General features: G+C 45.0%; 1 protein-coding gene across 1 annotated transcript in view; it reads right to left on the bottom strand.

Moving 5' to 3' along the window:
* The window catches only part of KIF1A (kinesin family member 1A), a 164,583-nt gene that overhangs the window by 74,727 nt on the left and 65,496 nt on the right, over positions 1–24,360 (bottom strand). Inside the window, exons 13-22 of the mRNA XM_044669519.1 lie at positions 20,162–20,241; positions 18,938–19,044; positions 16,203–16,286; positions 12,586–12,766; positions 11,829–11,901; positions 11,494–11,587; positions 9,607–9,755; positions 8,499–8,677; positions 6,366–6,503; positions 5,173–5,469 (exon numbers count right to left, since the gene is read on the bottom strand). Of these exons, the coding sequence (XP_044525454.1) occupies positions 5,173–5,469; positions 6,366–6,503; positions 8,499–8,677; positions 9,607–9,755; positions 11,494–11,587; positions 11,829–11,901; positions 12,586–12,766; positions 16,203–16,286; positions 18,938–19,044; positions 20,162–20,241 (1,382 nt within the window). The remainder of the gene's footprint in view (positions 1–5,172; positions 5,470–6,365; positions 6,504–8,498; positions 8,678–9,606; positions 9,756–11,493; positions 11,588–11,828; positions 11,902–12,585; positions 12,767–16,202; positions 16,287–18,937; positions 19,045–20,161; positions 20,242–24,360) is intronic.

Genomic DNA, 24,360 nt, shown 5'->3' with positions numbered 1-24,360 from the left:
GAGGGGAGCCAACTGCTTGGGAAGGGAAAGCTACACGCCCAAGGGAGTGATATGCTAAGGAAGCTTGGAGGGAGGTGAGGTACCTTGTGCCATCTTGCTCAATAAATCCTCTGACTTGGGGACAGTTTGACAGCTCAGCCCACCTAGATCCTGAGTAAATTGCACTGGCCTTAAGGGCATCCTTGGGGGGGCTTTATTCTTTAGTCCAGTACCATTTCCAGGGACCACAGGATAGCATCTACACTAGTAACAATATTGATTCTTGGGCCTGAAGGAAAGATGGGGTCCTTGGATTGCATTCCAAGGACATTCCTCATGAGCTTTGGGAATCAGATTCCTTCTCAAGATTCAAAGGCAAAGATCCAACTGGGCACACCTTCTGTTTTTAGACCCTGATTCTACATGTGCGTGTGGGTCAGTCTCTTCCCTCCTGCCTTCTCTCTTTGAGGGTCTGGAAGGAACAACTGGGATTGTGGAATTCAGTCTTCTCTGGGCCCATGCTTTGGAAATACTTTCTGAAGAAGACTTATAATGGTGTCAAATACTGAACATTGGTGCCACAGCCTCCTCTCACTCCTGTCCAAAGCCTTATTTTGGGTAATTGCCCAACAGAAAACAAATGGATCAGACCCAAGAGGGGACCTGCACTAGGAGGCAAAGAGTCTGTTTCCCAAACTGAAGAATGCTTCCCTGCTGTCACATAGGTGAGGACCAGCACATCTGCTTGAGGAGGACCATCTAGGGAGGAGGCCCTCTGGGCAACCTGACAAACAAAAATGGTGCATTTCAAGAAGACTGGCCCAAGAACAGTTACCAGGTTGACTTGGAGTCAAAGATGTCTAGAGCTGAAGATTCCCGCTGAGATTAGTCTAGTCCAATGTCAATGTTATGGTTGAGAAAACATTGTTACTACTTCATCCTATGGCTACTAGCCCCTGTCCAAGGCCAAATTCAGTTTCTTTCTCTGACCCATTATCTCTTTCCCTCTACTAGCACTTTTGGCCACTAGAGAAGCAGGAATCTCTTCTCCCCGGGTTTTGAAGGTCTCCTCTTGGCTTCAGTTACCATAGCTGACATTTCTATTGCATGTTAAGGTTTTCAAAGCATTTTATATACTTTACATCATGTGATCCTCAAGACGATCCTTTAAGGTATGTGCTCTTCTCATCCTCATTGGACAGATGAAGATACTGATGCTGAGGGGACTTGCAAGGTTACACAGCTAGTGTCCGAAGCAGGATTATAATTCGGACCTTCCAGCACTCTATTAGCTAGACTTTCTTTCCTGAGCCCTACATACTTTTCATTGTCTCCTGATCACTACACATAGAAATTCCAGAAACATGCCTCACCCTCTGCTATGGGCATACAATGCCCTGCTCAGTCCCCTGATAAGCCAGTCCAATCTTGCTCAGTATATCCAGAGTTGCCTCATCTCTACAGCAATCTTTGGAGAAGATTTATTTTCTTCCTTCATCTCTTCCCTTCTTCCTTCCCTCCTCTCTCTCCGCCTCCCTTCTTCCCTTTCTTACATTCTTTTCTGTCCCCCCCCTCCTCCTGGACAGATCTATGTATTATTACAAAATAGGCATTTCTAACACTTTCTCATCAATATTGTTTTCACATCATCTCCATCTGTACCTTTCTTTTCATAGAGCTGCCAAAATTTGGTTCTGTGCTTCAATGATCTCTTCAGGGTGCAAGTTACTCATCCATTGCTCCCAGTTTCTCCCCTGACTTCTTATGCTTGGTAGGGATGGCCAAGGTAATCTTTGGCTCCCTCAGGGCCAACCTATTGAGCTTCATTTCCTTCTGAGGGATGAAGTAGGAATGAAAGAAGATGTTAATTTTTATAAAGAATCCTCCTCCTCTTCCTCAATCCTTACTTCTCTCAAGCATTTCACTTGAAGCCATGGAAAGCAATTCTGGATGAAAAGGAAAGAATGTTAGCCATAGGGAAGAAGGGACTGAGGGGTACCTCTGAGCCTGGTGGCAGGCGATCTTTGAAATCTCAGAGTGTGCTACTTTCCTGAGAATGAGAGTGCAGACAGAGAGGGTGGAAAGCTTGGGAAGTCACTCTGAACTCCTAGACATGGAGCCTGGCTGATTTCTCCCTCAATGGTTTTACCCAAAGAGAAGAGATGAGTACATCTTAAAACCCAGGAAGGATGAAAAGTGAGGGGAGAGAGGTGAGCAGGAGCAGAGAGAAAGGAGGGTGAGGCAGTGTGGCACTAAGGAATGAGGAAAAGAGAGCAAACACTAACCACAAGATTGGTGAGGTGCAAAGATGGCATGCTCAGACCAAAGAAAAGCCTTTTAAAAGGAAGACAAAAGTGAAATATACCCCTCCCCACCATTTTGCTAAAGCTTTGTAGAGAGAGCCAGCAGCTAAAAAAAAAAGAAAGAACTAAAAAAGGATATATAGATATAAAAAAATCAAAAGACAAAGGACCCAATTATCAACCAGTCAGAGCACAGTTCACAGGAAATGTGATCTGCACAGCTGCTGCCCAGGGATGCCCATTTTGAGTCTAACCAAAAAAGGTTCAGGAGATTCAAAATTAAGGCCTTCCAGAGACCATCCTGTAATCAGGAGGTTGGGGAGGGAAGTTCTCCTTCTTTGGTTGATTTTGTTCATTTTATGAATTTTGTAAAATCTCAGATTTCCCAAGAGGAAAAAAGAAAAATCGGAAGAACCCAGCTCTTTCTGTCAGAGACTGCAGGAGCCTACATTCCATTTCTTGCCTGTTCCCAGGGCCTTCTTGCTCTGTGCTCTTTCCCCTCCCAACCCTGCTTCCCTTTCTAAAAGTCTCCTTTGCTGGAGAAGGGAACATATTCCAAGCTGTCTCAGATATTAAGAAAGACAGAGCTGGAATTTGGCATCCGAGTATGTGATAAACCAGACTGTCTTTTCCTTAGTCTCCCAGAAAGCTATCCCCTTCCCTAAATTTCCCTAACTTTTACTGGTCTTTTAGGACTCATAGACATTATATTCCCCAAGAAGACTTCCTAAAGAGCAAAGCTGGAAAGTCCGGACTAAAATTTTTGTCTATTTCAAGAGCTTTCTTAAGAACAGCCAAATGGAGTCAAGGGTGTTGGAGCCGCCATCTTTGAACAAACTAATGAGCTCTGTGACTGACATCCTGCTCTTCCAGAAGGTCACTTGAAAGTAGATTAATATTTAAGACTCAGTGAATGACACTATGAAATCCCATTTGATTGACCTCCTCTGCTCAATAGCTCATAGGTTGAACTTGAGTCAGACCAATGGGACTTTCCCTAAACCCAAAATTAGCCTAGTGATTGGGTAAAGAACCTGTCTGCCTAGTGGGTTCTTAGAAACCTTTTCTCCATGATCTAGACCAGAGGAAGAGATGGTTCAACTTCCAATGGCTGTTATATTAGAATCCTTGGAGAAAACACTCTACTCCCTGCAGCCTGGGTTCCTTCTGGGGCCTCTGAAGATGCCCCATTTCCCTTCCTCTGACATGGTAAAGCTCTTATTATCTTTTTTTATTATTATTATTATTTTTTTTTAATTTTAAACCCTTAACTTCTGTGTATTGACTTATAGGTGGAAGAGTGGTAAGGGTAGGCAATGGGGGTCAAGTGACTTGCCCAGGTTCACACAGCTGGGAAGTGTCTGAGGCCGGATTTGAACCTAGGACCTCCCATCTCTAGGCCTGGCTCTCAATCCACTGAGCTACCCAGCTGCCCCCGAGCTCTTATTATCTTTTGCATAATAAAGATGCCAAAATGTTATCATTCCCTTTGGACTGGCCTACCCTTCTGGCACATCAGTCAGAGGGTAGAACTGAAAGGGACCTAAGCTTTTGTCTAGTCCAACCATCATATTTTACAGAGGAGAAAACTGAGGCCCAGAGAAATGAAAAGATTAGTTCCAGGTCACAGGGAACGAGTGGCAAAGTGAGGATTTGAACTTAGGTCCTTGGTCTCCAAATCCAACACTGTTTGGACTCCCTTTTCCTTATCCTGTACATATTCTCCCTTGAGATACTATCCATCTTTCATCTGACTCTCATCATTAACAAAACTCTTCTCAGACTAGATAGCAATGCATGTGCTATTACCGGAAATACTCGATTTTTCTAGAACACTAGAAAGCCTTTCATCCAAATGAGCCCATCTAAACCTCACAGCAACTCTATATCAAGTACGGAAAATACTAGTACTATCCCCATTTGACAGATGAAGAAATCAAGGCTTAGGAGAGAGATTCAATGATTTGCCTAAGGTCACAGAACTAGTTTGTAGCAGCAGTTAGGACTTGAATACATCCATATGCATCCTTTTCCTTGGACTGTTTCTCACGTCTCTGTTCCCCCGCTCACAGAAGGTCCTGTCCCATGATCATGGGCCCTGGTATCACCGGCTCACAACCGCTAGCATTTCAATTACTCATGATGCAGGAAAAGATGAATTATTTAGCGCTAATTGCCCAGCCCGGAATGAAATGAAGGCAACCCCAATCTAGAACTTAGAAGGTGGATTTTATGCACGCTCTCCATTTCCTTATCCACGGAGGAAGACTGGAATAGTGGCTAGAGGCACGGTTTGGGGCTGGATTTGAGCCCTGCCTTTGACACATGCTAGCTGTGTGACCGTGGGCAAGCCACTTGTTCTCAGAGTGCCCCAGGCAACTCTCTAAGACTTATCCACAAGAGAAGTGACACACGTTATTCGTGGGCATTAGCAGAGGGAATTTCCACACCGGGACTTCCCCATGTCAATGAAAATACTCGTTGAGAGCCCAAAAAATGTCTAGCTCCTAAAATCAAGGTCGCTAAAGGCTACTTTCTCCTTGACCAACCGCAGCTACTACTTCTTGCTGCCTCTGACCAACGGCAAACCTTTGCTGAGCTCCAGAAGAGGTTCTCTCAGACTCTGCCCTAATGGCCATTGCCTAACCCAACTGGCCACCTTCCTACGATCCCTGAAGACTCGACGTCGACCAGCACGTCCAGGGCCCTGCTGCCTCCTCCTTCTTGGAAGGGTTCTGCTCTAAGGAGATGCCCGGGGCCCTCTGGCTCTCGGCAGCCCTAAACATCTGCGGGATGGGCGCCCTCACAGTTCCAATTGTGCTCAGACCGCAGTTCCCTCATGCGAAAGAGCTAGTTCCCTCCCAGCATGCTCTCCTGAAACCTCACCAACCTTCCTACTAAACTGAACAGGGGGGAGCGGTCGTAAAATGGATCCCGGCCACCATCACACAGCGAGCACTCTGGAAAGATGTCTTCCTCGAAGTCCTCCTCCTCCTCCTCCTCCTCCTCCTCCTCCTCCTCCTCCTCCTCCTCCTCCTCCTCCTCCTTCCCCACATGCTGCTCGTCAGCAGGCTCGGTGATGTCGGAGTCGGGGTTCGAGAAGGTGGGGGAGGGGGTGAGATCAGCCATGCGCTCGCTCATGCATGTGTTGAAAAGAGGAGAGCTGTTGCAGCCAGAGACATCTGAGCTGAGTTAGTACAAGATAGGAGAGAGGTTAACACCGACGCTTCCACACTGAGCAGGAGAGAGAACACGAGACGCCCCGCACCATGGACAGCCACCACAACAACAACCCCACCGAGGAACGCCCGTGTTAGTGATGGGAAGAGGCCCCCCAGCCCCCCCTGGGCCCCACCCGGAAGCTGCAAGAGCTGTCAGCCGGAAGGACCGGAAGAGAGCGGATCCCCGGGTGGGACGCCCAGGGTGGGCTGGGACCGCGCAGGGTGGGTCAAGACAGAGACACGTGCACGGAGATCAGCTGATCCCAGGCAGACCCTCCTCTTGGGGGGGGGGCCAGGGACGGCCCCGCCTCTCACCCTGGGGGGGGGGACGAGAGGGCGAAGGAGAAGGGTGCGAGTGACAAGACCTTGGAGATGACAGCCTCATGCCCTTCCAACCAGAATGCCGAAGGCACGGGTGTGCGTGAGAGTCTACAGCACAGAGATGGATGCTGGCAGCCCAGTGAGAACACACACAAAGACACCAATGACCGGGGAGGCGAGACCCCCCTGTGAGGCACGGACACCAGCCAGGAGTCTTGGCCCAGGCTTCGGACCCAGGCTTCCTTCCCCCCCTCTCTCTCTCCCTCCGCCTCTTGGGCAATGAAGGTGTGGCCAAGAGCAGCAGTACCATTGCTGGAGAGCGGAGGATGGTGGTGCTCCTGCTGGGGGTGCTTTGGAGCTCTAGGGAGGGGGCTGGGGCACTCGGCTGGCCTCGGTGACGGGCTGGCCCAAACACCCGCTCTCTGCTCACCCCATTCTAGGTGGGGAACAGAAACCTCGAGCTGGCGCCTATGTCAAAGTTTCCAGTTTCTACGTTTCGCGCGCTTTCGGTCTGTCGGCAGAAGAAAAAGAATGCTCTCACCTGCCAACGAGGCGGAACCAAGGGAATCGGTCGTAGAAAGGGTCCCCACCCGTCACTACGTTGTCGCAGTCCTCGATGACACTGGAAGGCACCTCGGCCGCCCGGTCGTACATCTCGCGCATGAGATCGAGCCTTTGCCTGGAGTGAGAGGAGACACAGGACCTGAGCTACGAGCAGAATTCCTGCTGGGCGAGGCAGAGGACATAGTGGGTGGATAGGGGCTCGGTGGGTAAACCTTGGGGGCAGGCTGGGTACAGAGAGGTAATGCAGACGAGAGTGGAGGGGAGGCCGAGAGGAGAGACTTTAAGGCATCCCGTGATGGGGAGGAAGCATTTTCTGTCTTTATGCCCTGATGTTGGCCGTGTGGGGCAAAGCCCCAATCTTTCTACACCCTTTCTAGTTCAGCGTGACATCACCCAGCTCTCCTTCAAGGCTCTGTGGCAGACCCCCCAAGGAAACTTCCCTAATGAATACCCTGGAAAAACGAGAAGAGTTAGGGCAGGAAGGGAACTGAGAGGGGGATGAGGAGTCCAGAATTGTAATTTGTTTGGGCCAGGGAACTCCCAGTGTGCAAACTCCCTCCAACAATGCAGATTGGCAGTTAAATTGTAACTTATAGAATTGGATGCACCATTAGAATTCGTCTCTTGCCTAGAGTCACAGAGTTAGTGTGTGTCAGAGGCAGGACTTGAACTTAGACTTCCCTGACTCCAAGGCTGGCTTCCTACCCACTGCCCCATGTTGCCTCTCCCAGAGATGTCTAAAATATCATATGATTTTTGATAGAAGCGTGGCAGGAAATCATGACATTTGGATACAACCCCATTTCCCTTTCTAAGCTTCTTTTCCCTAACTTAGCTCCAAATAGAGTATTTCACAGAACAAACCCGAAGCATCTGGATTATAATTTTCACATCTACAGAGAGTTCTCATAAGTAGGATGCCAAAGAGTCACTGGTGATGACCATGGAAGGCCAAACCAGAGCATATCAGGGCAGTAGAAAGCATATGGAGACCCAAGAAAGACAATTAGGGTCAGAAAATGCTGGGACAGAAGACTGAGAGAGACAGCCAGGTCTCCATGCCCAGAATTATTCAAGAAGGGAATAGACAACCTCTGACTTATGATGGCCCTTCACACCACAGCAGTAGCTTGGAATCTTGGCATCTGCTGTTTAGTGCCACGCTCAGGGCCTGAAGGGAGGTGGTAGTGGGGTTCCCTGGAGTTAGAGAAGTGACAGTGACATACAGGGGGGAAGAACTCATCCCATCTTGTAGGTTCCTATCCCATCTTAGTGTTGAGTGGCAAGTTGTTTCTATTTTTTTCTCTGTTGTTTTTATATTGCTGAAAGGATGCAAGTGTTGTCAGGGTCTTCTGAATTCAGCACCCTATAAACTCAGAGCCCTGAGACAACCCCACATTGGCCTTTCCTCTTGACACCTCTAATTTTCACCCCTGTGTTCTACCTTGAGCAGAGATAGCATTGGAGTCTTGTTTAGAAGCTCATCTGTGAGCTTAGTTTCTAGAACCCAAAGGGCAACCCACCCAGAGTTGGGTTTTATATAGCTCTGACTTCTGACTTCCCCCCAATAGGGGGAGGCAGGCTCTCTGGGTCACAGGTGTCCATAATTCTCCTTGCATTCAAGAAAGATGACACCCCAAACAAACTTTAGTTGGGATTGGAGGTAGTGCCCACCAAGAAGCACCAGTATAGAGCCTGCCAACACTTGTGTATCCAGAAGACGCTGAGATACAGTGGAAAGGACCGGTACTAGTCAGAGGATTTGGGTTCAAAATCTACCTCAGATAGCTACTATTTATGTGATTCTGAGCAAGTAACTTCCTCTCCCTGAACCTCAGTTTCCTTATCTGCAAAATGAGGGAGTTGAACCAGATACCCCTGAAGTCCTTTCCAGCTCTAGATCTATAAGCCCTAAGATGAAAAAAAAATCTGTTTATTTCTTCAACATGGCCAAACCCTCTAAAGGACATCAGCTAAACCTATCTCTTCTCTTCAGTTCTCCAGCCTGCTTATTTAGGCCCTGGATTATGGATGCTGCCTCCTCAGTGGACTTCCTCCTCCAGTCTCCCCCTTCCAAGGAGGTCATCATTCCTTATAACCTGGCCCCTACCTCAGTTTCTCTAGTGTCCAGTAATGTGTAGCACCATTCTTCTGGTCCTGGACCTCCACAGCCACGATGGTCCGTGGGAAAGGCCTTTTTTCTCTTTCTTTGGCAGCATCTGGGGGAAGCAAATCCGGAGGTAGGGGAGAGTAGAGAGTGTCCGTAAGGAGAACGAATTGGAATTGGACCTGGTGACAAACATAGGGAGAAAAAATCCAAGCACCATTAGCTGCCATGATTCCAGTGGAAGACATCACTTTCCCTTCTCCCACTACAGCCTGGCAGCCAGATGCTGACATATAGGATATCTGCAGACCTTCACCAGGAGCTTTCCAGGAAGATGGTTTAGTTAGAGATTTTTGAACCAGTGGTCCAGTAGAGGAAATTCCACCAGCCTGCCTGGTGTTAAGGTCTTACCTGAGATAGAAGTAGATTTCCATCCCAGTCACTTGGGTCAGCAAGAGGCCACTCTTTCAGGTATCAGGGCCTCCCTCCCTTCTTGCCCCTCACCTAAAAGATTTACTTCATTCCTAGGGCAGAGCCCTTTTCAGCACTGATAAAGCAATGGTCCCCTCCAGGGCAGAGCATGGAGAAGGTGTCCTTATGAGTCCAAGGCTGTTTTTAGGAGGCATGATGTGGAGTCAGTGCCCCCTAGATGCTATCACAGAGGCACGATTTGGATCACTGAAATCTCTCCTGAAGTCTCAGTGTAGGAGGACGTCTCAGAGAAGGTGGTGGTGAAGGTGGAGTGAAGAAGAATGACCAGGTGACAAATGGGATGTGGGGATGGAAAGGAAAGCGGAAGAGGACAGTTTCCCTTTGATCACAGTTTTGCTGGGAAAGGGGAAAGTGTTTGCTTTGGCTTGTGCTGGGGAGAAAGACTGGACCCAGAAGTGATTCACTATAGGAATGGACCCCCAGGATTGGTAGATCAAAGGTGGCTGTTCCATGGGGATGAGTGGAAAACTGTATGAAGCAAATCTCAGGTCACTGGTTAGGTGACTGGTAGCAGTAACTGGAGGGAGGTGGTCTCTCTATACATCAACACTTTGGGGCCAAGCCTTCATGCTAGTTGTAGCCCTGAGAACAAGAAGCTAACAAAACCAAAGTATCTTACCTTTTTCTTTAGTTCCACGCTAATGGCGTTGGCTTCCTTGAGGAAGATGGCATTGCCCCACAAGAGGTCTCTCAGTGATGTGAACTGGTACCACTTCCACTTTCTGAAGGCCCAAAGTGCCAGCTCAAATTCCCTCTCTGTCCACTGGACTGTCAAGAGAAAAAGCTCACATGGTCACTCAAGGGAAGGGCAGCCATCCTCCAGCACTGCCTTACTTCTCAGACTTGGGAAAGCAGGGACTGGTTTCCAGTCAGTACAAGAAGAAGAGGAAGTCATAAGGGAGCCAGTTGCCTCCCATCGCCCTCAGGTTTGATGGCCTTACTCAGAATAGGAAGCAAACAATGAGGCTGTTTATTGAAACAGATATACTAAGAAAAATGGTAGAGACATCATAGATGAGAAATTGTTTTCAAAAAATCATGGGGGCAGCTGGGTAGCTCAGTGGAGTGAGAGTCAGGCCTAGAGACGGGAGGTCCTAGGTTCAAACCCGGCCTCAGCCACTTCCCAGCTGTGTGACCCTGGGCAAGTCACTTGACCCCCATTGCCCACCCTTACCACTCTTCCACCTATGAGACAATACACCAAAGTACAAGGGTTTAAAAAAAAATCATACAAGATAATACACATCAAACAAAACAAACTGGGGACAGTGAATAAAAGCATGATTATTACAAAGGCAAAGTCATACTCTGTCTTCTCTTGGATGGCAAGTGCCAGGAGCAGGCCTGCCCTGTGGAATGAGGAACTCATGAAAAGAGAGGCTCATGAAATGTCGGCAATTTTAGTTTCAATTTGGGGCCACGGGACCAGAAGATCAGAGATCTAGACCTAGAATGGATCTTGGAGGGCAATGAGCCCAATCTCTTTATTTTAGAGATAAGGAAACTGAGGTTTCAAGGTTACGTGACTTGCCTAGGCTATCCATCACCCCATTTGGTCACTGAATAATGACTTTGACCTACTTTGACTTCTATGATTGTCCACAGAGTCCCATTTCTTTTCTGGGCTACAGCTTCCTCATTTATAGAATAAGGGGGTTGGACTAAATGTGTGTACAGTCCCTTCTCCTTTCATGAGCTCACTATGGAGTGGGCAAAGCATCAAGGTTCAGGGGAAAGGATGCTGGATTTGGAATCACAGGAACTTAGTTCCAATCCTAACCCTGTCATTTGCTTCCTGTGTGAACTAGGGTACATCACTTCTCTCTGGATGCTGGTTTTCTCCTTTGCAAAATGAGGGGGCTGACCTTGATCACCTCTAAGGTACTTCCTAACTCTTAGTCTATGACACTATGTCCCTGCCTTGAATGGGCTGCTTGGGTTATTTATTTACCCCCTTCAATGGCAGTGGGAATTGTGTGATCACAATTATTCTGGAAGATATTCCTGAAGCTATGGTGGGATACTCATTAAACACATATATACTGTCACGGGCAGTCTAATACAGAGGACAGACAACTGTCCTCAAAGCCAGGAAGATCTAGGTTCAAATCCTGGCTTGGACACATATAGCTGAATGACACTGGATAATACTCAACCCCTCAGTGCTCTAGGCTAGTGGTGCCCAACTCAAAAAGACATGAACCCTGAGACCAACCCCTAGCTAAACAAGTATTCCTTCCTCAGTTTCTCTAACAAATCAGGGCCTCTGTGAAGAAGTCCTTCAGTCAGTAGGATCCCAGCCTCTACAAAGGCAGCTGTGCTACTTAGGGGTAGTTTTTGCCAATGGAACTTTTCTCTTTATGTTAAGTCCAAATTTGCTTCTTTCTACCCATTACTACTCCTAGATGAACAAAGAAACAAGGAACTATGGGGCTCCTGTTTTTCATTTTCTAGGGTGTTCTTCACTGCTCTAGAACAGACAAGAAAGAGAGGATAGTGTCCTTACCTTCATCTTCAGGCTCTTCCTCCTCTTCATTGACCTCTGGGTAATATCTAGAATCCATCTGCTTTTGCAAAGCCTCGAGCTTACTCTCATAGTCCTTTGGGAGAAGAAAAAGCAACTGACCTGTCTGGTCTTCACTCTCCCAGATGTTCCCCACCCATATCATTGCATGCCAACTACCAAGGGTCTCTGGTTGGGGTCTCTTATTAAAAGGGTTGGATAAGTGAGGGTACTTTATTTAAATTAATGTGAATTAACTAGCCACATCAGCTAGTGCAGGGCAAAAAACCCAACCCAGAAGCTTGTTGGTGCCCTCTGAAGAACAGTGAATTCTATACCAGTCTCTGCTGCTCTAAGAGGTAGTTGGCTTCTTCTCTCTCCTTCCGGTATTGGTCCTCGAGTTCCTGGAGTCTATGAGCCAGGAGGGAGAAAGAACAGAATGACAAAATGAAGCCAGTGTCCAGACAGGGTGATTTTCAGATGACAGTGATGTTGACACTGACAATGATAATGGTGAGGATGGTGGGATGGAGTGGAGAAGGCGATGCTCTTGGAGTCAGGGAGACAAATTCAAATCTCAGTTTTGATATTTACTGGATATGTGATCTTGGGCAAATCATTACGTTCCCTCAGCCTCAGCTTTCTAGGACTGGGCTAAGTCCTAGGCAGGTTATCGTATACATTGGTGAAGGGAATCTCACAATGGGATGTTCTCACGCTGATTAAATCAGAACACCTTACAATATTTGCATAATAATTATTATTATTATCATTATTATTTGGGTTTGTACTTATAATCTCTTTGGCACAGAGAATTCCTGGTCAACAAACTCACTCTCTCAGTATGGATCAGCACCTTTTATGCAACTCTAAGAGAGTTGCCTGGGGATCTCAGAGTTTCAGTAATTTGCCCAGGGTCACACAGTCAGACTGTGTTACAAGCAGAATTTAAACCCAGATCTTCCTGACTCTGAGGCTAGCCCTTCAACCACTAAGGCAAATTGCTTTGAAGAACCAATAAAAGCTCAAGGAAATCTATCCATCCTGCCCTATTCCACCCCTATTCCACCCCCATCCCATCCCTGCACTCCCCACCTCTGTTCCATCTCCTGTTTCATGTCAATGCCTTGTTTTTCAAGTAGCTCACGCTGGGCAAAGGCCCAGTCCACAGGCTCTGCAGGTGTCTCCGCACACGGGGTCCGTTCACGCTCTTGCCGAGCCTGCTCAGGGTGGTTGAATCGGAAAACATGACTCTTCCCCATGATAATGCGGTTTCCTGTGAGCAAAATAAGGGGCAGAATTGGCCTGTGGAAACTGGGAGGACACCTGAAATGGAGGGTGACCAAGGAGAGTCAAAGCAGTCAGTCAGGGTGTGAGAAAAGGGGTTGGGAAACCATGACTCTGTGGCCAGTCCTCCAAGTCAGAAAGATTCCTCATCTAAAGCATAGGTTGACCAAGGAGAATCAGAGCAGCTGGTCAGGGGTTCGGAAACAAAGGCACTGTGGCCAGCCCGCCCTCCAATTCAGAAAGATGTCACATCTGCTGCTCTGAATGTCATTGGTGTCCTATAGAACTGTTTCCATACACAACTACAGACCTCCCTGGAGGACTTACTACAGAGCTGTAGCCCAGGAAACTTTCCTGAAATGTTCTCTGACCTTTTAAAGGTAAATGCAGCTGAGGTAAAGGAGGAGTCTAGGCTCCCGGGCACAATGTGGTGGCTGGAGATTGGGCTAGGGAGAGGAATTTGCCTGGGGTGTGGCAGGCTATCAGAGGAGATGTGCCACCTGGAAACTTTCTATTTTATTCTTCCTAACTTGGCACTAAGCTCAGGTGCTTCTTAATAAATATGATGGTTTGATAAACATTTATGAAGCCCTTACTGGGTGCCATGATGTATGATATATAGGGTCTCCGTTTTCATTCTGGGCTCTGTTCTATACTTTTCCCTCTTAGCATACTCAACATAAAAAGAGTGGAAGCACCAGTGACTGACTTCCGCACCATTTTATTAAAAGCCTTCAAAGTTACTTCAAATAAGGGTGCATTGACAAGACACTAAAACAGCTGTTTAAAAAGCCAAAGGCTTGCTTCATCAGCTGGTTGTCTTGTGCACATTATATCAGGCGCACAGTCAGAGTTGGCATTTTTCACTTTGATCACTAAGTTTGGAACTCAGGGAATTAGATGATGGTTCTTATATTGGCCTTGTGTTTGTGGTGCCTAAAGTTATTGCATTCATGCCTAGATGTTTGTAAGGCATTAAACAGAGGAGGACTGAGTGTATATGGAAGGTTCTATATCATTGGCTAAGAACAATATTTAACAGTGGTCACGACATTGTGCTGGGAATAAAATGGTCATCATTCTGCCCCCGAGTCACCAACTCTTCTTGGGAAAATCTCTTATCCCGTTCTCCATGACAGAGTCTTCTTTTATAAAACAGATGGGATCTATGTAATCTCCCTAGAACTGTGTTGGTGAACCTATGGCACACAAGTTGGAGAGGGCTGCTTCCCTCCCCCTCTCCATCACACCTGAGGCCATTTTTCATTTTTCCCACCCCTCTGCCCAGCAGCCCAATGGGAGCACTTTATCCCTCCCCTGTCTAGGTTAAGGGGGTGGTTCACATGTGGCATGAGGGTGCAGTTTGGGCACTCAGTCTCTAAAAGGTTCGCTATCACTGTCCTACATCATTAGGATTGTTTCCTGCAAAGTTCTCAATCCAGGTCCTGTCTTAAATCTGTTGGTTGGGACTTAATCTTCCTCATGGAGCTTTCACCATCTGACTTGGGGAAAGTTTTTGGTACTAGGTTGGATTCTCACCTATGCTTTAGCTATACTGTTCCTGATTAGTACTTCCTAGAGGAAGTTAGCTAACCTCATCAGATGTATTATAGAGTAGATACTTGAAGAGCCCAGGAGATTGGAGTACCCAAACTCTAAGGATCTCTCCAACAATGACTTTCTCCTAAATTATAATAGGATAATGTAGACTTTTTCACCAAACCCTGAGAATTGTAGATGATCTGATTTGCATGGAACATTAGAAACATCTAGTACAACTGATATCTGAATAAAATTTTCCTATACCATGTACCCAGCATGGATTCCTCTAGCCTTTATCTGAAGACCCTCACTGGGTGAAACCACCTCAAAGAAGTTCGTTAGGAGGATTTTCCTCCATCAAGCTTAAAAATAATTCTTTGTTACTTTTCCCTGTAATCAAACAGAACAAGTCTTCTGTATGCCTTCTTCTGCATGCCAACTTTTCAGATATTTGAAGATAGTTATCATGTTCCCTACCTGCACCATTCTCCTCACCAAAGACTTCTTTTCTCCAGGCTAAAAGAAGTTTCAAGCCTGGGTTTAAAAAATAGCATCACACAAAAGAGATAGGGGAGGCATGGCTAAAAAGCAATTTGCCTGAAAATAAGATCTGGGGGTTTTAATAGACAGCAAGTTCAACTTGAGTCATTAGAGTGATATGGAAGCCAAGAGAACTAGTGTAATTTTAAGCTATAATAAAAGAGATGTCTGATGGTCCCACTCTACTTAGTCCTGATCAAACCACATGGGAAGCATTGTAATCTTCATGAGTGTCACATTTTTGGAAAGATGTTGATAAGCTAGAGATTGTTGAGAGAATGGTAGCTAGGATGGTGAAGGGACTCACAAGGTTCATGCCTTATGATGAAGGAATTGGGGAGCTTTAGCATGGAGAAGAGAAGACTCAGAGGAGAAATAACTGTCTTAAAATACTTGAAGGGCTATCATGGAGACGAATTAGCCTTGCATGGAGTATAACTAAGCAGAATGAGTCAAAGTTGTAGGATAGAGGTTTGGGTCAGAGGTCAGCATAACTTTTCTAACCATACAAAAGAAGAATGAGCTACCTCGAGAAATCAGAGACTGTAAGAACATTGTAGGTCTTCTGATAAAGGCTAAAGATCACTTGTGAGGAATATTGAGGGAACTCTTGTTCAGGGAAGAGTGAGGGTCGATTCTATTTTCCTTTTACATTCTGTGATTCTGAATCTTTACATTTACTAATTAGATTTTATCTTATACAGTCTAGTCTATCCAGATATTTGTTAGACCCTATCTCTGGCATCCAATGTAACTTGTTCTCCCTCCCAGAGATCTGTCATCTGCAAATCTTTTGTCCAAATTATTGATAAAAATCTTTAAAAATCTTAAACCACACAGGGTCAGACTAAGAATTATGGGGCATTCCAATGGAGATGTCTTGTTAAGCTGACAGTGAGCCTTTAATAACTACTCTTTGAGATCCAACATTTGATCAATTCTAGATCAACATAACTGAACCATTGTCTAGCTCATGTCTCTCCATCTTGTCCACCAGGATGACGTGAGAGAATTAGTCAAATGATTTAGGAAAAAAACAAACATTTTATGTTTTCCCCTTTTGAGAGAAAATGACTTCAGTTCCCAGTACTGTTATTGCACTTATAATGCCATTTATTAACCTGTAATCTTCTCTACTAGGCTGTGAGTTCCATGACGGTAGGGTCCATTGTTTTATGGATTTATCTATGGATCTTTCACAGGACCTAGCACATGACCTTGCCCATAGAAGTCACTTGATAATTGGTTGTTGAATGAATGAATATCAATATGATGATAATTTGGTTAACAGTGGGTTCAGGTCCATGACAATTGGGCCCCTTCCCCAGAAAGACAGAACTTACCAGATCTTAGGATGCTTGGTTCTGTCACTTTTTTGCCATTGACATAGGTGTCTGCTCCCTCACATGGTTCCAGAGTCACCACTGCTACAAGGAAAGAAACAAAGATAGAATCAAGAAATAATAAAAAGACAGAAGAAACAGAAACAATGTAAGTGGGGGGGAGGGGCATGGCTCTCCTCAGTTGCCCCAGAAAGGTAGTAGGTCTGAATGATGAGGGTATTGAATATATGGAGCATGCTAAACATTGTTTAATCCAAATGAATTCAATTGAAGTGTCACTTAAGTTTTTCGAAAAGGGGGAAGAGAGGAAGTTTTACAATTCCGTAGATCTGACACTTTGTCATGATAAATTTCAAAGGTTTCTGAAAGGGGTCTGACTTCTCAAAGCCTTTATTCCTTTCTCCTAAAATGGGAAGTGGGTAACTTGTATGTTGTTCTTAACTCAAGAAAACTGATAGTAGACTTGTGAGTCAGAATATGGGTTCAGATTTTAGCTGTCCTGCTTACCACCTGTATGACCTTGGGCAAGTCTCATAATATTTATTCAACTATAAAAGAGGGGTTTGGACTATATAGCTCCTGAGGCTGATTCTAGCTATAAATCCTGTGATCTGATGTTGAAGGCACAGGACCTCCTGAGGTATTGTTCCATTTACGTTATTTAGGTGTATCTGAAGTCATTGGTTTGATGTAAGAATAAACATATGGAGTTACTTGGAAGGAAGTAGAATGAAGACATGGCAAAGTGTCCAGGACATGGTGCCAAGGTACCTGGGTTTGAATCTTGGTTCTACTGCTCCCTTGGATTGTGACTTTGGTTAGTTCACTTCCCTTTTCCGGGACTGGATGTTGGACTCAATGACCTCTAAGATTTTATGTATAACTTTGGGCAAGTCATTTAGACTCACTAGGCTTATTTACTCATCTGTAAAATTCAGGAGTTGGATTAGATATTCTGAGAGGTCCCTTCTAGTTTTATAGTTAGAATACTGTGATCCCTCTGTGGGCCTCGGTTTGCTCTTCTGTAAACTGAGGGGTTGAACTGATAGCTTCTTAGGTCCCTTCTGGGTCTAGAGCTGGGACCCTCTGATAAGAACTGCGTCAAATCTGACTTCTTGGCATTTGCAAAACCCTTTCTACCCATTAGCTCATGTGATCCTTACAACAACTCTGGGGGGAATAAGTGCTGTAGGTATTCTTATATACATTTTACAAAGAATCAGGGATAGGGGTGAGCTTCAAGCCCAGATCCTCTTACTTTGGGCTAAGTGCTCTTACCTATCTCTATTACTAATGAATAGAGTCAACTAGGATTTTGAGAGGGATGTATTGGCATATAGGGGTTGTGTGGGAGTTCTTCCTTCCTTTGATATTCACACTGGGCATATCTGTGTGAAGCTGGAACTGACTCTGCTTTACGAATTTGAGAATATGATGTCAAATATGTGACTCATCATATTGGGCAATGGGTATTTATTCTCTATAGTTATGGAGGCTGAAGGACTGTATGAGCACTCTTCCCCTAAGCATTGACATAAAAATAAAATGCTCCATGATATATCTGGGAAATCTTTGTCTCCCACACTCATCCAGGGCTCAGATCACTGAGACTCCTGGTGCCTTTTTCAGAGCTCCTAGCCCTGAGTCAGGATCAGGGAGAGAGCTGGAAGGAATCCTAAATGACATCACGTTCAAATTCTTCATTTCATTTTACAGATAAGGAAACCGAGGCACAGAGATGTGACTTGCCAACTGGCAAGTCTGAGGGAGTTTTAAACCAGGTCTTCCTGATCCCAAGGTCACTGCCAATTTGATGCATAGGTAATGAAGGCAGGCACCCAAAAGTTCCTTTCTTCTCTTCTGCCCCCTTAGAACATCTCCTTTGGTCTCAAAGGATCATAGAACATTGGGTCTATGATAGGCTTTTGGGGCTATCAGATTCTCTCTTTTTTGTGACCCTGGGCAAGTCACTTGACCCTCATTGCCTACCCTTACCACTTTTTGCCTTGGAGCCAATACACAGCATTGACTCTAAGATGGAAGGTGAGGGTTTAAAAAAATTCTGTCTTTCTGAAGATGAGGAAATGGGGGTCAGAAAGGGACCAAAGCCTTGGAAGCCAGGTGGAAAAGACTGGAAGAGTTAGGACTTATATACAGACTTTGAAGTTCTGACCTTTATGCTCTTTTTTTTCCTTTCTTTTTTTAAAACCCTCACCTTCCATCTTGGAATCAATACTGTGTATTGGGTCCAGGGCAGAAGAGTGGTAAGGGTAGCCAATGGGGGTCAAGTGACTTGCCCAGGGTCACATAGCTAGGAAGTGTCTGAGGCCAGATTTGAACCTAGGACCTCCAGTCTCTAGGCCTGGCTCTCAATCCACTGAGCTACCCAGCTGCTCCCCTTCTTCATGATCTTTTCATTAGACCATTCTTCCTCATTTCCAGAATGCCACCATTAAATGGAACTGATGGATGAATAGTATACTCATAATAATTATAACTTCCAGTGTACTTTATAGCTCATTCCCAAGTGTTCTCTATTGGTTATCTCTTTTGAGTCTTATCCCCAATTCAGTGAGATGGGGACTAGAGGCATCCTCCTCCTCTCCATTTTACAGATAGGGAACCTGAGACTCTAAGAGGTTTTATGAATTTCTTGTAGCTACATGTATAGATAGTATTGAGGCAAGAAGGGGAATGTAAAGCCAAACAAAGCAGCCTTTGGGACTAGAGGATACCTTCATTGCCAGCTCTAGTGTCACTCCGGAAAATGCAATGCTCTTCCTTTATGAAGTGCCCACTCAGGACGATGTCTTGTCTCCTTTCTCCATCCTCCCGGCCAACTCTAAATACAGAGGCACAGGTTGTTAACATTCTCTGGTTAAGACTCATTGAAAGTTACAGGCTGTCACTACTACCCAAAGTTATTCCACCCTCAGTCCTGAGAAAGGCTGAGAAATGCAAAGAGAAGGTCACCTTCTCACTGCAACACGATCCTGAGAATTAGGATAAGAAGTGTGCAAGAACTACAAGGAGTGGAGCCCAGAGTAATGGAGAGAGCATGAGGGGATGCTTAAGTAGACCAACAGAACAGGAGGATAAAATCTCCTGGATGGACTCCCGTGTATGCTTATATTTAAAATGCTTGGGGAAACAGAGAAGGACCTGGACCAGAGAAGCAGCTTCCCCTTAGGAGTCCTGCTCAGCTTTAGCTGCTCTATGGCTCTTTTGACTAGAAAGAGCCATCTTGGGACTGGTTCCCCCCTCTAGTTCAAAGCAGGTTTGCAGCCCTGACCATGGTCCTGATTCTGTACCTCATGCTTCAGCTGAGTCACAAAGCGAACTCAGTGCTAGAGGGACCACTCCAAATACTTGAAAGTCTCCTGCTGCTGGGGAGGCTGCAAAATGTTGCCTTTGAATGTAAAACAAACTCCCTAGAGTTGATGTGGTTGAGAATACCTTTCCCCAGTGCTCTCCTGACAATGCCCATTTCCCCTAGTGATGCAATCATCTTAAAGATGGGATGTGCTCTGATGACTAATTTGTTACTAATTCCTAACTTCCGGCCAGCACTTAATAAATGTTTATTGGATTGAATGTCATTGTGCTTTACCTGCATGAGAGGACTACAGAGGAAGGAGGAGACTTAAGAGTCATATAGTCAAATCTCCCCCTTCCCGAACAGAAGAACCAACTCTTCCCACAACCTCACAAACAGATGGTGTTCTAGGAAAACTGCCATCCTTATGGCAGAACTCCTGGGGTTTGGCTGAAGAAGAGAAGATAAATACAATGGTGGAAGATGGTAGGACTATGCTTCTCTTCTACCCCCAGTGGCTCTCAGTTCTTGGCATGGACTAATAGAATATTATCCTTAACTAGGGTGAGAGCAACTGCCACACCATGGCTCAACTACTTACACAGGTGACAGAAGACTTTACTAACTAGTGTTGCTGTCTCACCTGGTTATTCCATCTTTAATGTAGTACAAAAGGCACTCAGACATCAGAGGGTCTTCATTCAGGTTGACAAGGTGAGGAGTCTAGAAAGAAGAAAGATTAACACTCGTTCCTGCAGTGAAATGACCATTCATTCATCTGGGCATTTTCTCTCAGAAAGTTGCCCAATGATCTAATTCTGGCCTTGGCAGCCTCATTTCTTCCCTAGAGTCGTCATAGAGAGAAACACACAAGACACACATAGAAAACCATGACAGCAAAGGGTGTGCAAAGGATGTAGAATTCTACAATACAAAGAACAATTTCTTCCAGGCTTCCAGCACAGCACTGAAAGCCTATTAATCCTATCAGTCACATGGAACTTGTTGTTTAGGTCTTAGTTTAGCACCATTTCCCTTGCATGCAGAGTATTCCTCAGGAATGTCTCTGCTGGACACATAACTACCCAAGGCATTCTCTCTCTGGGTGAGCTCATCATCTAGGAACCCAGCTAGAATTCCTCAAGTTCTTTCATTCTTCTGTCTTTAGGCCCCAACAGCCAGCTAAGAATATCAGGTTTGTGGGGAGGGGAATTGCAAAAGGCAAAGAAGTCTTGGCTGCCTTAGGTCAAGGTTTGGTGAGTGACGGAGAAGGAAGACTGTAACCAAGAAGGAAGAGTATTCTTTTCTGCTATAGAAGAACTTTGGCCATGGGAAGGATCTCTGGTAGATAACTGAGTCCAACCAGCTGTGCAATAGCAAAGATGACCAGGAGGTCTCACATCTACAACATGGGCCCAGCCATTCTGTGACATCTCACATTTCTACAGACAAAGGTGTTGATATCACACCACTAGGCAGTGAGGGGGATGATCTTTCTCTAAACTCATGCTGTGTCCTGAAGGGGGCATTCTACCATCTACTCTATAAAGTGAGGGCCCATAGCATTAAAGGGGAGCACCCCCTCAGGTTGTTAAGTAATCATGTTGGCCTAGAGAATGGCTTTCCCAAACTCCTTTCCCATCTGCTTGTTCTATTGGAATATCAATGATATGATCAACATATGAGATGACGTTACCCCTCCTTCCTCCTATTTTATCAGTTCCTGTTTCCTCATTTCTCTACACAACATGAGTAGATCTGTGCCTTGATAGCTCCCATATCAGGCTCCTGCATGTTGTACAGGAATTGTAGAATTTAAGACTTACAGATTTTCCGAATTGGAAGAGTATTCAGTAACCTTCCAGTCCAACTTATAGCCTTTTAAAAGACTTGTCTTTACAATATATTTGACATCAATGGCTGTCCAGCTACTGATTAAAATCTCCAAGGAAGGAGATCCCAATCAACTCTCAAGGCAAACCATTCTACTTAGGGACAACTCTCATTATTAGGAAGTTTTGCCTGACATTAAGAGGACTTTTGCCTCTTTTCCACTTCTATTGGTTGCTCCTGGTTCTACACAGGGAGCCAAGTCTAGTCCTTCCTCAAATGAGAGTCCTTCAGAATACTTGAAGATATCTCAGATATGATAAGCTGCCTGAGTCTTCTTTTCTCCAAACTAAACATATCCAAGGACTCTGGGACCTTCACCATCCTGATTTCTCTTTTCTGGATTTTCTCCTGCTTATTAATGTTCTTCTTATACTGAGGTGTCCAGAAACTGACCACAATAGTCCAGACATAGTCTGACCAGGGTAGAAACAGTTAGATTATTACCTTACTTCTGGAAGCCCCAAATTGCATTTGTTCAGTCCAAGAAAGACTGTTTTCTTATCCAATGGAATGTATACCATTCCTCTCCACTCTCCAGATTTCTTCTGGGAGTTTGGTCCTTTCTCTCTCTCCAAGGCTGTTCCTCTCTATCTCATTCATCCCTTATCCTTTTTTTGATGAAACTGTGCCTGCATTATCACAGACTCTGGGACAGAACTTCATACAGCAGCCCTTCAGAATTTGGAGATTTTTTAAAAAAAACTACAGCACTATCAAAAGTCCCTGGCAAATCTTCTACAGACCCCAGGAAAACCTGAAGGGGCTGGAGGATATGCCAGTCAAGCTAGCAGACCATTCTTTTGTGGAGAATTAGAGAAAGTTCTCCTCAATGAACATCATTCCCAAAAGGTTGGACATGTATTCCAGAGACAGATCCAACTTCCATCCTAAGAAAGATCCAGATGGAAGAAACTGAGAGCTCAGGGGGAACTCCAACCCTTCTCAATGGTGGCTGTTGGACAAATGGAAAGCACCAGCATATTTCAGGAGTTCAAGGTTTAACTAAGTAATCTGAGAATACTTGGTTATAGCTCATTTCTAAAAATTTTCTCCTCGGTGTAGAGCATTATCTAAATGTTCTCCCAAGAGGTAGAGGTCATAAAGTTACAAATTTAGAGCTGGAAGAAATGTTAGAGATTCAGGTCTCCTTCATTTGACAGAAGAGGACACTGAGGCAAGAATAATGATTTGCCTTAAGTCACAAAACTAGGTAAGTGGAAAGAGTTGCCTCGGTCCCTGTGTTCCTTTATAGGATCTTGGAATGTAGGGATTTTCTAGAAAAATGATTCTCTTGAGTTTTGGTACTATTCTTTACAAAATCTATCCGTAAGCACCAAAGATACAAACAGACAAATTCTCTTTGATGTCTCAGAATAGAGACAAGGATATTGGAGGAAGGTCTAAATGGCCACATAGAGAAAATATTTTGCATACAGTGTGTATACAGGAGACTAAAGGATGACCTTGGTGCCTTTAAATGATCTCTTTTCCACTCTGCATTCACCATGTGTGTTGTAACCAATTACTGGAGGTCAAGCCACCACCAGAAGTGAAAGGAGTTCCAAACACTTGAGACTCGGAGCAGCTTTTCACTCACAGGCAACCTCACCACACCAGCTCAACAGCACACCAACCTGCCTTGGGGAATACACCCCAACACTCTCTAGGAAAAAATCCTGAGGGCTAAGCAGCAGAGGCTAAAAGATGGAAGGGAAAGATTGACATAATGCAAACAGCCTAGACAAAGGCCAACTGAAAAGTACAAAAGGATGAATTAAATTTATTCATTAAAAATGAATCCAAGGGACAGGTAGGTAGTTCAGTGGATTGTGAGCCAGACCTATTGACTGGAGATCCTAGGTTCAAATCTGGTCTCAGATACTTCCTAGCTGTGTGACCCTGGGCTAGTCACTTAATCCCAATTGCCTCTCCCTTGATGCTCTTCTGCCTTGAAACCAATACCTAGTATTGATTCTAAGACAAAAAATAAGTTTTTTTTAATGAATCTGTGGGGAAGGAGATCTAATTATAAAACAACAAATTGCATATGACTCCTCTTAATAATGATGATAATGTTAGGTAGAATTTATATAATACTTTTAAAGACTGAAAAGCTCTTTACTTATGTTAGTTTATTTGATCCTTACAACAACTCTGGGAAGTAGGCACTATTATTACCTCCATTTTACAGTTGAGGAAACTGAGACAGGTTGAGGTTAAGTGACTTGTCCGTATGACCTGAGTATGAATCTAGGCTGAAATTGAATTGAGATCTCCCTGACTCCAGGTCTAGTGCTCCATCCACTACACACCTCATTGCCTCTTATATATACACCACACTTCTGCTGACAGGAGCTATGACCTTGAACTTGACTCAGCAGACAATGATTTTGAGGGAGCTCCAATATGGTCAGGTCTCTGTTTGGGAAAGCCTAGCATGGTGGCGGTTTGAACATTCTAAGGACAAGGGACAACCTCTGCAAAGACATAGAAGTCACTGGACTAAGAATAGTAAAGAAAAAATTTATGAATTTAATATAAAGTCTTAAAGCTTCATTTCCCTCATCTCTAACATGGCAATTATTATACTTGTTACTTGTTGTACCCCCCGACCTTTCAGGATTGCTGTAAGGGTGGTGATCTGTGAACCTGAAAGGACTCTAAAAAGTCAGGCTCCTAGGACAACAGTCTTGACCTTGGACCTGCCACTTGCCTGGTCTCAGGACTGAGATTTGAAGAATAGAACAAACACAGCCCCATATTCCTCCCTTGAAACAGATGCCATGAGCATGTGCCATGACGGACTCAAGTTCAAGTCCTTTGCCGGATGCCAAGTTCTACCAAAGTCCTCATTATTTCCCAAGCCAATCATTATCAGGAGAGAGAGAGAGAAGAGAAGAGAAGAGAAGAGAAGAGAAGAGAAGAGAAGAGAAGAGAAGAGAAGAGAAG

The sequence above is a fragment of the Gracilinanus agilis genome, chromosome 3 (genome assembly GCF_016433145.1).
Source record: "Gracilinanus agilis isolate LMUSP501 chromosome 3, AgileGrace, whole genome shotgun sequence".
NCBI classification, from domain to species: domain Eukaryota; kingdom Metazoa; phylum Chordata; class Mammalia; order Didelphimorphia; family Didelphidae; genus Gracilinanus; species Gracilinanus agilis.
This window is presented reverse-complemented; position numbering and strand designations above follow the sequence as displayed.